General features: G+C 43.5%; 1 protein-coding gene across 2 annotated transcripts in view; it reads right to left on the bottom strand.

Annotated features, from left to right (window-relative positions):
- Positions 1–12219, bottom strand: part of LOC133349254 (CYFIP-related Rac1 interactor B-like) — a 34398-nt gene extending 22179 nt beyond the window's left edge. Inside the window, exons 1-4 of one of the 2 annotated variants that reach the window (XM_061562599.1) lie at positions 12100–12219; positions 11863–11981; positions 3388–3472; positions 371–454 (exon numbers count right to left, since the gene is read on the bottom strand). In XM_061562599.1, coding sequence (XP_061418583.1) covers positions 371–443 — 73 coding nt within the window. In that variant the 5' untranslated portion in view covers positions 444–454; positions 3388–3472; positions 11863–11981; positions 12100–12219. Of the gene's footprint in view, positions 1–370; positions 455–3387; positions 3473–11862 lie in introns of both variants that reach the window. The other variant, XM_061562598.1, reaches the window with a different exon arrangement.
- Between the last annotated feature and the right edge of the window lie 372 nt (positions 12220–12591).

The following is a 12591-nucleotide window of genomic DNA, read 5'->3' as shown; positions in this document are numbered from 1 at the left end:
ACTTGCAATCCAGAGGCGGCCAGTTTCATCTCCGGTTGCATTCGTTGAAACTAAGGCCAAGTTTCTTAAACCCCACGCGCTTCTGTCCACCGATGAATGGAAGATTAGGCCAATTACACTCGAGAGGGAGGTACTCTGGAGCTCATCCAGCTCAGGCCCTTCTGCAAGCAGTGATGTCAGAAAGGACATTGCAGGGCTGCACCTTTGCCTTTTTACTGTAACTACATTCATACCTTAATGGTGAAGTAAGCCAAGTATTTATCAAATCTTTACAATCGGGGGAGAGGGGTTTCATGACATTTAACTGAACTCAAGTCTTAATGAAACAAATGATGCACTACGCTAATTGACGGGTGGCTCCATGGCTTACTTTCAAAGTCTAGGAAGAAGTTTGGTCCCTGTTCCAGGTCAGTGCACGTCAGCACTTTCAGTAAGTTGCCCATATTGCGATCACCTGCAAAGGGCAAACGGAAAGAAATTATGTAATGCTTGAGCTGCGCTTTTCAAAGCTTTCAACCAAGTCAACCTTGAAGTACACGCAATGAACACGAATGACCGTGTTACAGCTACCAAACCACAACATCGTAGTATTGTGTTATCATATTAATGCTCAAATGCAATGAACACGAATGACCGTGTTACAGCTACCAAACCACGACATCGTAGTATTGTGTTATCATATTAATGCTCAAATGCAATGAACACGAATGACCGTGTTACAGCTACCAAACCACGACATTGTAGTATTCTGTGTTATCATATTAATGCTCAAATGAAATTTTATTGTATAGCATGAAGATCAGCAGGAAGATCATGAACAGTAGTGTATGCTACCCACAAATACCCATCTGTGAAACAAAGCGGCTATGTTTTTTATTTAATTGTTATATTTATGCTTGTTCACCCAGTAAGAGACTCTTTTTAGCAAAGTACTGTCAGTTTTTGCCATCGAGCTCAATGTTGTGATGTGTGATCCTAATTGAGTAGTTTTCAGGTAATTTTTACAGTATTGGGATGTTTTAGCCAATACCAGTTACACGGTATGCTTTTATAGCTAGGGGAAGAACCATAAAACAGGAAACCCATGCAGAACAGAGGGGAGAACATACAAACTCCACGCAGAAAGAGCCCAGAATTAGGAATTGAACCCAGAGTCGCTTGTGAAGCACAACTGTTACTACTGCGTCACCCTGCTGCCAGAGAACCTTGTGCGATGAGAATGTCACAAATACCAAAAGGAGTCATATTATTTAAGACATTTATTCAGATGTACAGGGTTCATGTTCCCTGCAAGCCCGATCACATTACTCATTCGAATACCCTTATCTACGTATGAATTCTTACTGAAGTCATTTGGTCAAATCGTCGTATTTGTTTCATTTCATATTTGTGGTACGTGACAATTGCCCCACTGGAGTCAGTTCGCGAGGCCAAGGCATGAATGCATTCCAGACTTATGGCAGCAGAACTAAATCTTCACAAAGGAAACAACCATAGATGAATAATGCCTGGTGACTCCTCAATGAATTTCTCTCACACAGACACCAGCCAGCGCTTCATCTCTCGCCGTTTTTACTGAAGACTTTGCAAAACATGCATTACCTGTCAAATGAAAAACACTATTCTACTGAATTATTTTCTTTTGTGCTGTCATTGGTAACCTGGTCGAAACCATCAACTTGCTACACCAGGATTCATACCTCGGATTTCTGCGGTGTGGCCTCAAAGCTCACACAAGACCATTTTGAGCCCCATTAGCCACATGACTATCTTGACAAAGCGTTACCATTAGAGTACATAATGCGGTATTTTTATTTGATGAGCGAAGTGGCACTAATTAAAAAACCATGAGCTGCCTAGCAAACAACAAGCAACATATTCATATTGGCTATAACTTTACAGACGACTGTAAACAACAATTTACAGCCCTTTGTAAAATCCTCTGCTGGACAAAGATCTCTCCAGGCCATGTCAACCATGGGAGTTGATTGACAAAACTTCACCATGCTGGTCAGCGCGTTGATGAAGGCAACATCGATGTCGGATAATTAATTACAACAAAGCGAGCCTTTTTTTGTTCATTCCCTTTACTTAAACACAGCTGAGAGCCCAGCGTAGCATCGGTTATCTCTGCAAGTGAAAGCTGTCATGATAAACAATGGTGAATAAAAATACAAATCACCATGAAAAAATTATAACAGGTTTTTCCATTTCTGGCCATAAAACCTATTCTGATTTTTTCATACTTTAATACTTGCAAAAAAACGTCCCATTTTAAAGATCCCATTTGAATAATTAGCTATGTCTGGGGACCAAACTCGAGTTGCCGGGTTCACAATGCAGTGTGCTTCTAGATTTGAAGCTTTCGTGACTGCAAGGATTCATATTCTTAGGTTTTTTCGGTAAAGTCACGTAGGTAAAAAATTAAAATTAATAAAAGTAAAATAAAATAAAAATCACGACGTTTCGGAGGCAACACAGAAGACGGAAGCTTGCGTTGCCTCCGAAACGTTGTGATTTTTTATTTTACTTTTATTAACTTTAATTTTTTACCTACGTGACTTTACCGAAAAAACCTAAGAATATGAAAATGCAGTGTGCTATCCCGCTGTGCCACTGCTCACGGTGGCCTCGACACAATGCTACACTGTACATCGACATGGCAAACAAGAGGCGAAGCTGCTCCTAGACACCCCCAAGACTAGAATCTGATGGTCAAAGCCACGTCACTTCCTTCTAAGCACTTCCCAAACAGAAGTTCCGGTTTCAACACAAACTCTTGCCAAGACTTTTACATTCAAGGAAATGAAAGCCTAAAACAAATGATAATTACATTGTGTAAAAATGTTATCCTGCCCTAAACTAAACGCCACCATCACATCAGTACAATATCCCCAATCTGTGTGAAAACAATCAATAGCGTCTACTTTTGAACAGATAAAGTTACATTTAACCTTACCCAATGGCAAGGTATCAGTTTGGTTATTAATACTCTCCAGCATTGCAAATGATGGCATCACGTTTGAAAGCAGATTAAAGCATTCGTACTGGAACGGGGTGGAGTGGTAGCACAGTGGTAAGAGCACAGGACAATAAAATCAACCACCTGAGTTTGATTCCTGGCCATGGCTAACATCTGTGGCGAGTGATATATGAAATGGTCCTCGGCACTGCCCTTCACAAACCCCCAGAAGCCCTGCATCGTTAAGTATGGCCAAACAAGCACCAAGGCTGAATGAAAGGGGAGGCCCTCGTTCAGCATTTGGTTGAACAAAAAAAAATCTGTAATTCAAGATTTAATTTCAAATTACATACTAAGATGACAACACTCACATGGAATTCACCCTGTTCATGATAAGTGGTTCAGATCTGATAAAGTGAGCTTACCCGAATGCTTAAAACTGTGGAGGTCCTGTTCAACGCTTCGGGCTCATTCGACTTGAACAATTTGCTCAATGAGCACTCGGATAACCTGGGAATGAAAGAGCAAAAAAATTTAGCAACACCAACCAACTTTCTCACTTTGCCCGGTACCCATAGTCCCCCAAATGAGCACACTCTTGTGGTAAGATTGAGACATCTTCCATATTGGTTCTCATTATAGAACACACATTAAATAAAATGGCATTTCATCATGGCAATGTAGATAGTATAGGCAAAAGCAACATTCACAAGCTTCCTCATATGCCACCAACCGACCACAGCACAGTGCCCGACATTGGCGTGCACGTCACAAATTATTCAGCCATCGGACTGGCACAATTTTAATTTAAACGCAGCATACAGCCACCGTCCATCCACGCTACACCAAGCTACCTTTTCGCCAAGAGGTGACGAGTTTTATCGCAACACCGTCGTGCAACGGCAAAAAGGGGGAAATCAGGCGACACACACGCATGGTTCTCACCACATTTCCCATCAGCCACTGGGGCTTCCCTGAGAGGGGCGATCGGCCCTTATAAGGGCAGATGCGGTGTGGCCACACTTCCTCCTTGCACAGGGCTCATGTGGCTGCCCTCTTCCAGCCCCAGCGGGGACGTTATTTTTTTATACAATTAAAAAATATCACCCTGCAGGAAACTTGAGTTTTATTGTAAAAATATATTTTCGCAGCGATCCCGGTAACAGCACCGCCACGTTAATGAATTAGCTTTTCTCGCAATCAAACTCTACTTTTATTTCAACACAATACAGGCACAATGGGCTGTTACCGGTCTATAATTTAACGTTTTACACCAACTCACACTCGCACTGTTTGGTATAAACATGCATCTTCGAGTTATATTTTGAATAAAAATTACACATTGCTTCGAGCAATTTGGCTCAGTTATTTGTTTTATTGCGTGTGGGCGGAGGTAGGAGTATTTGTCAACAAAACCATTACTTTGTCTAGTGGAACCACCCTAATCAAAATAGATGAGGCAGCGCACCCAAGAAAATAAGTGGCAATCTACAATTGTAGTGTCTCTGGTGTGGCTGCGGGGGCGATGGAAACCAATTTCATTCAGCATACTTGAATGAAAAAAAATATTTTTACATATCTGATTTATTGCATGTATTGTTAATGTAATAATACATTTTAATAGATTAATCAATGCATTGTAAAACACCTTATAACATCCCCTCATGGAAACTGCCTTGGCACTCCACATAATGAAATTAATCAAATGTACATTTAACCACGTGTCTTCAGAAAATATGACAAAGTAATGTAAAAACACATGCATTTCCCCAGAGCTTCATACAGGATGCTGTGGCTGTTTTAGGTTCTGAGCATGTAACATTGCTTTTATTTGCTTTGCAATATACTGTAGAGGAAGTATTTTAAGTACAACAAATGTTGTACACCGATTAGCATGGTTGGCTTCGTACGGTGGGAAATAAGCTCAACACACACACACACAAATGTAACCTAAGATGGAAGTGCATTTTTTAGGTTGATAATTGGAAATCCAACATAGGAGTGATCTGAGAACTACAATTTAACAGAGACTTTACTGGAAATTGATGCAAAATTAACCCCAACTACCTTAACCCAAAGTGCAGGAGCAGCCACACACTTTCAATTCCCGCTTCCCATTACTCAACGCAAGAAGAATTGCATCTGGTTTCAGTACCTCCACCCTCTGTATATCCTTTTCCAAAAATAGGTCCAAGGGCAGAGTACAAAGTGTCTACAAATACAGTATATAGACATATTAAAATCAATTTAAATCATCCAATAATGAAGCTGATTACAGTATATTTAATATATCTCCATTCAGCCAGTGAGACATCTGGTAAGGCTTATGCAAAATCCTACAGCAATAAAATGTTACTGGAATTGAGAACTATAAAAATCTAATAATAATAATAATCACCTTGGCATGGTATATAGTGATGATGAAATAATAAGGCGTACAGAGTGCAGGTTTTAGTGCTTGTTGGAAAGCTGAATTTGAAAATTAAAAGTAACATACCAACGTCCTGAATGAAGAAAGTTTGTATTCAGGGCGTACAATGTCCTATGACACATATGGTTCAGAAACATGGTCATAACCACACAAAAAATGGAACGAAAAATAAAAAGTGCACAAAGAAGCATACTTGGAAGAACGTTGAGAGACATAACGAGAAACATTTGGATTAGAGGTCATACGCATGTTTTAAAGATGATTGAAACTGTTTTTTTTACTTTTATCAATTTAAATTTTTTACCTACGTGACTTTACCGAAAAAACCTAAGAATATGAAACTGTTAATAAATGTGAGTTGGCTTGGGCAGTACATGGTGCTAGAAGGGATGATGGCCGATGGTCAAGAATGAATGAGTGGCAGCCAGCGAATGGAATACATTTGAGAGGATGTCCGCCAAGGACATGGGGCAATGGAAATAGCTCGCGTGCAGGTGATCAGTGGATTATTCCATCACAGGATCGCAATATATGGTGGTGGGTTGGGAAGGCCTTCATCCAGCAGTGGATTTATAATGTCTGATGATGATGATGATAATATGCTGTGACGTTAGCGGTAGAGCAGTGGTGCAGTGGGCAAGCACACTGCCCTATGAAACCGGCGACCCAAGTTCAATTTACAGTCACAGCTAACATCAGTGGCGAGTGGTACCTAAATAATTCCTGGATTCCCATCTTCACCAATCCACACTGACCACCATGAAGAATGGTCAAGAAAACTCCCACAAAACAAAAATTAAAAAGAAGAAAAAAATAAATTATTGAATTTACAGTAATTACATTACAACCTCTGGATGGTCACAAATAAATGTATAAAACAGTCATACTTTTAAATATGTACCATCTCAATGCGACCACCTTTCCTGAGGCAAATTATAAATGGTCATTCTTAAAGATTTTCGCTAAGTCCCACTACTCCACTCATTGTCCCGCTTTCCACCAAGTCGACAAGGAGCCATCCACTGTAAAACGTTTAACATCATTAAAGTTTTAGATGCTAAACATGATATATAGGCAATATTCAAAGGTTAGTGATTTCCTGCTCAATGACCCTTGAGACGGTGTTGATGTCCTTTTCACAAACCTGAGCCAGTGATGGAAATTCCACATTTTATGGCAGGGGGCAAGTCTAGATATAGGACAACCACTTGTGTTGCCTCCGAAACGTCGTGATTTTTGTTTTATTTTATTTTTATTAATTTAGATGTTTTACCTACGTGACTTTACCGAAAAAACCTAAGAATAGGACAACCACTCTTGACTTCCCAGCAAAATGGCACTCATTTTATCGACCCCGGAGGGATGATGGGCCGAATCAACCCCCAACCAGGATTTGAACTCGAAACCTTCAGACTGAAATCCACTCATTCTCCTGCTAAGCCAACAGGCCAGATTTCATTTGGAAAACTGACATTAATAGTGAAAAGCAAGCGATCTAAAGAACTGTTTTTAATCAAGGTACAGTATTATTACATGCCGTGATAAATGGACCTGAACTTGGACATTGAGTTGATGGAATATAAGCCCAAAAGTGTGCAAAAAGAAGCAAGGAGGAAAAAATGTGTATGATTAAATTGAGACCAAAAGAGAATACGTGTATTAAACAAAATACGTATATTACAGACATCAAATTTACACGAAAAAATCAAGTGGGTTTTGGCAGCAGTCACTTGGAAGTATAATATCCAGTGTACATGACTAACAATGAAATGGCAGCCGAGGGAACTTTACCCAAGAATGTTCAACAAGTAATATAATAATTACCATTAAGTGATAATGACTGGGTGATATAAAATAAACAGCACTGACAATGCTGTTGGGTAAGCTAAAAGCACTGTATATTGCACGACTAAAATAGCTTAGCATTGTAGCAGTCAACCACAAAACTTGCCAACAGGTTACCAAGAAACATTATCAATTAAACAATCTTTGCATCCGCACGAATGGGGGATCAATGGAAATAACCTGCCAGCCCTCTGGTTGATGCTGATGTTAATAATAGCAATACGATCAGCAGTTGGTTATAATCGCTCATGTAAAGGGTTTTCCTGAAAGAGTCCAGCTAAGGGCTGACCCTGTAGCATTAAACTGCAATGATTAATGTAATTCTATGACCAAAATTACCTGAAAAGCCCCGATCTCATCAATTCGTGGAAACTAAGCAGATCTGAGCCTTGATCGTGCTTGGATGGGCAACCACCATGCATAGCAAGTGCAATAGGCTCTGGGGCTACATTGTGGGCAGCAACGGGGAGTGCAGAAATATTCAATGTGCTGTACCGCTATGCCAACACATTATACCCCCAGGCCTTCACCAACAGGGTGAAAGTTTGGTCAGAACCCCCACGACCCGGACAGCATAGGAAGGCCCTCATTTAGAAGTGGATCGCCAAAAGAGCTATACATGTACCTCTACATCACCTAAACGTAGTCTAATGTGGGTTTATATTATGGTTGGGTTGGCATTAATGTGTACAATATTTGTAAATAGCTGCTGCACTCTTCCTATAACCTGTTTCTTACCAATGTGGGCTGCAGAGTTCATGTTGCGTCTTGCCTGTGGCATCCAGACATCGCCACATGCTATGGCATTTGTATAACCAACAGTGGCTTGCTTTATGATGATTGCTCACAGCAAAAACCCCATTGGTGGTCTCTTGTGGTGTACACCTGGAAGCAGAACATACTGACCTTGAAAGGCATTATTGGCCGAATAGTTTCCTAATCTTTCCCTTTGACATATACACTAGTAAACCTGGCTCTCAAGGGTCACAGTGGTTTGCGCACTTTGTTCCTAACCGATCAACCTGAGTATGATTTCCAGCCATGGTTAAAACCAGTGGCAAATCGTATCTGAACCAGTTCTGGGTCCCCTCCCGACCCTTCACCAGGATGTTATGGGGAGGCCTTTCACCGATCTGTGGATTCATGAAGTGTAGTACTATATATTTTTAAAACATTATACTACAGAGTGCATTTCAAGATTAATAAGGGGCACAAGAGAGGGCAGTCTTAAGTGTCGATCACGGGCAGCTACAGCCTGGATGGACCCTTCTGTGATGATGCTCCAAATTTAAAAGTGACCACGGAGAGGTCCACATTGATGTTTCCCTCTGGGAGCCCCAAAAAAAGCCCTCGCCACAGTTGCTCGAGCAGCCATATGGCGTGTGTGATTCACTCTAGCGTTTCAACAACAGCAGCATCAGCAGCGGGGAAAGTACAGTACTGTACCGGCTTTATGACTGCATTATCACATGCCCCATAACCTTAAGGAGGCACCACTATTCTTTGGACTTTGCCCGCAGCACAACTCAACGTAGAAACCTCACCAACTCTCAAGGAGGGGGAGGGGGGGGGTACACGGGCTGGGTGTGAAGTCACTCAAAATGCTGGCCCTCAAACCTCCCCGAGAGAAAGGGGACCCACTATACGGCTAAGAATCACTCCATGTAATGACATTGGTGTTTTTGAAGCGTCGCCTTTCATGCTACCGCATAAGCGATGTGCGGCAACGTTGGCATGTGTGACCTGCGCTATGTTAAAAGCAACCCCCCCCCGCCCCATTCACAACCCTCTCCACAAAGACAAAGATCCCCCGTATAGCCTGAACGGACTGTTGGGGAAAGTGCTGTTAGCGAGCACCTATTAAGGCCGGCACGGCACACCAGGGGATGGGTGGCCAGCACCACGCCGGGCCGCCTTTGTCTCCCCGGTGGCAATGTTTACACACCGCACCAGGTACCCATTGGAGGCTGAGTCGACCTAGGGGAGGCCCAGGACCAGTTCAGATACTCGTCACTGGTGTTGGCCGTGAGAAGGAATCGAACTTGGGTCGCCAGGTTCGTAGCGCAGCACACTAACCCCTGCGCCACCACTCCCCACACACAATTGCACAAACACTTGCAGTCACTTAACGAAAGGTCAACTTCAAACAATGTCCGTGGTTATGCCCGAATGTGTGCGTTAAACAGTACATTTCTATACACAGTACAATATAAACCAGCAGTGGAAAAGGCAACAATACTCATAGGCTGTGCCGTATGCTGGTCAGCACATTGCACACAGCACGGCAGGATCGCGTTACAGTCCAGGGATTTGATTAATCACACCGAGCGAGATATTTAAGCGCCGAGCAATGTGAGCATTTACGCTCCGCTGTCGTGCAACCAATTTGGGTGTAATACGATGCAACATACCAATGTGCCTAAAAGAAGCAAGTCGTTCAAAAGTGTTCACCACCTTACTATGACATAAGGTCCAGAAAAAAATAACTGAGGATATTTGTGCGTGGGGAGAGTTAGCGTGCTTTGAAAATACATCGAGACAAAGAGGAACAAATGGATTAAATAATGTCATCGCTGTCAACCCATAAGGTTTTACCCGTATTCTTGTACTACAGGGAAATTGCGCTAAAAGAACGTGGTTTTTGTGTTTCTCCCTTGTGATGGAACCTTGTAGGTTGGACGTTGAGATTTATAAGGGCATGTGGTGACCAATAAGGTCTGAATTGGTCTGTAATCAGGTAGGCGCTGATAAGGGGTTGACAGGTTTGCAATTGTGTGTAATACAATGTGCCTAAAAGAAGCAAGTAGCTCAAAAGTGTCCCAACTACTGTACCTTACTGTGACATAAGGTCAAGTAAGAAAAACGAAGGGCATTTGAGTGTGGAGAGAGAGTAGCGTGCTTTGAAAATACACCGGGACAGGGAGAGGAACAAATGGATTCAAGAATGTAGGCAAGTTATAACGACATCGTTTACACTGTTATGAAACCTAAGTGATTATTGGATAGAGGGATAATGATGATGATGATGACCAAGGCTGTCGAGACTAAATGAAGGAGTGGGAGTCAAAGGAGGGAACGACGTCTACGGTTGTGATGGAACCATTAAATTGATCTCGGGTGCGCTGGATGATCGATTGTTAACATCGAAATACCGTGAGGTGTGGAATGATTGATTTGGGGTGGCATTCATCCAACGGTGTATAGATCACGGCTGGTGACACACTGAGGGTTGGGAAACGAATTGTGTTCACGTGTTTTCAATACGACAGGTTGAATCTAATCGGTGGCATTAAACCGATTTAGTTTTACTGAAACGGAACTAAGTTGTCGTAACCAAGTTAATCTCCATTCGATTTGACTAAAACGTTTCAAAAGGATCAATTACACCATTGGAACCTCATTTGCCAGTAAAAATGGTTCCATAAGTTCCAATGGTGTAAATGCTTACCCCGAGCTCTTATACTCTGATGGTGCATTGTCTTTGAGTTGTGCGCCTTTTGGCGTCATCTGGTCCAACACCATGTGAGACTAGGCTCTAAGGAAAGCTGTCTCGGGTGTGGACCAATAAACTTCAAGGACAGTGCATACATTATCAGAGTTGTGTTTTTGTTTGCATTATGACTGCAGGTATTGTGGTCTATGTAAACATGACTCCTTGTAAAAAAGGTTCAGTTTTGTTGCCAGATAGAAGGGTAAAAAAACAATTATCATATTTTTACTGGCAAATGAGGTTCCAATGGTGTAAATGCTTACCCCGAGCTCTCATACTCTGATGGTGCATTGTCTTTGAGTTGTGCGCCTTTTGGCGTCATCTGGTCCAACACCATGTGAGACTAGGCTCTAAGAAAAGTTGTCTCGGGTGGACCAATCAACTTCAAGGACAGTGCATATATTATCAGAGTTATGTTTTTGCATTATGGCTGCAGGTATTGTGGTCTATGCAAACATGATTCCTTGTAAAAAATGTGTCAGTTTTGTTGCCAGATAGAAGGGTAAAAAAACAATTATCACGGATCAATTACTTCCTTATGAAGGGGGTAAAAAAGTAATGTAAATCGTTCCGCACGCAGTATGTATATGATAGGTGCATAGTCTTGTTTAAATCGGGACGTTACCTCGGGATTTAGTCCTTCGTGAAATTTGGGGCGAGGGAGCCGCATCGATTGCGTTATCGACAACATTTATCGATTAGGTCAATCTGATTTTTTTACAGGAACGTTCAAGAACAAACCCATCTGCTTCAAGGTGAGTTTCACCTCGTAGTTTATAACTTTCTTTTTCAAAACAAGGCAGTTAAGCTGGGTTTGTTATGGTGTCGTCAAATCGGTGACACTAAAACCCGCTTGGAGTTCACCACCCCCGTGAAAAGGGGGGCTCTGTTAGCCGGTTTAGTTCACCAACTTTACACTCAAACCTTTCACCAACATTTGTTCCTGTCTATAATATTAACAAAGTAAGAGCCATGACATAGTCCGTTAAACACACCGCGACTAACAGTAATAATAATCACAATAATAATAATATCCCGTTAACTCAAACCACTCGCTCCCATACCAAGGCCCAACACCGCCCGCGGGAAGCCACGGCCTTGCCTAGCGCCCCTACCGGCGACGACTCAACTCACCCGGCAGGGGAGGGGAGAGCGAGTCCGGGCCTCCCGGTCGGTCTTCCCGCTCTTCTGAACGGGCTCGGGGTTCGTCAGCAGACGCAACGAAGCATGGTCCCCCTCCTCCTTCTTGCCGCCTAAATAAATCGATAAAGAGACGCGAGGTTTGGAGCTTTGTAATTGACTTTCTCTCTCTCTCTCTCACTCTATCACGGCCGTAATTGCTCAATTCACACGTGGGAGTAGTGGACCAACTTCTCCGTTTCTCTGCCCAGCCCCGGGGAGTCTCTGTCACGTGTCCGCCTCTTCCTCTCCTCTTCCCGTTATCTTTGCCGTCGTCATCAGCGGCGGATACGCCCCCCCTCCTCCTCCCCCTCCTCCCCCTCCTCCTCCCCCTCCTCCTCCCCCCTCCTCCTCCCCCCCTCCCCCTCCTCCTCCCTCCTCCTCCACCCCTCCTCCCCCCCTCCTCCTCCCCCCCCTCCTCCCCCCTCCTCCTCCCCCCCTCCTGCCCCCTCCTCCACCCCCTCCACCCTCCTCCTCCACCCCCCCTCCTCCCCCCTCCTCCACTCCCCCCCCTCCCTCCTCCTCCTCCACCCCTCCTCCCCCCCCTCCTCCTCCCCCCCTCCTCCTCCCCCCCCTCCTCCTCCCCCCCCTCCTCCTCCCCCCTCCTCCACCCCCCTCCTCCACCCCCCCTCCTCCATTCCCCCTCCTCCACCCCCCTCCACCCCCCTCCCCCCCTCCTCCACC

The sequence above is a fragment of the Lethenteron reissneri genome, chromosome 29 (assembly GCF_015708825.2).
Source record: "Lethenteron reissneri isolate LAM-NWPU_2019-01 chromosome 29, ASM1570882v1, whole genome shotgun sequence".
NCBI lineage: Eukaryota > Metazoa > Chordata > Hyperoartia > Petromyzontiformes > Petromyzontidae > Lethenteron > Lethenteron reissneri.
This window is presented reverse-complemented; position numbering and strand designations above follow the sequence as displayed.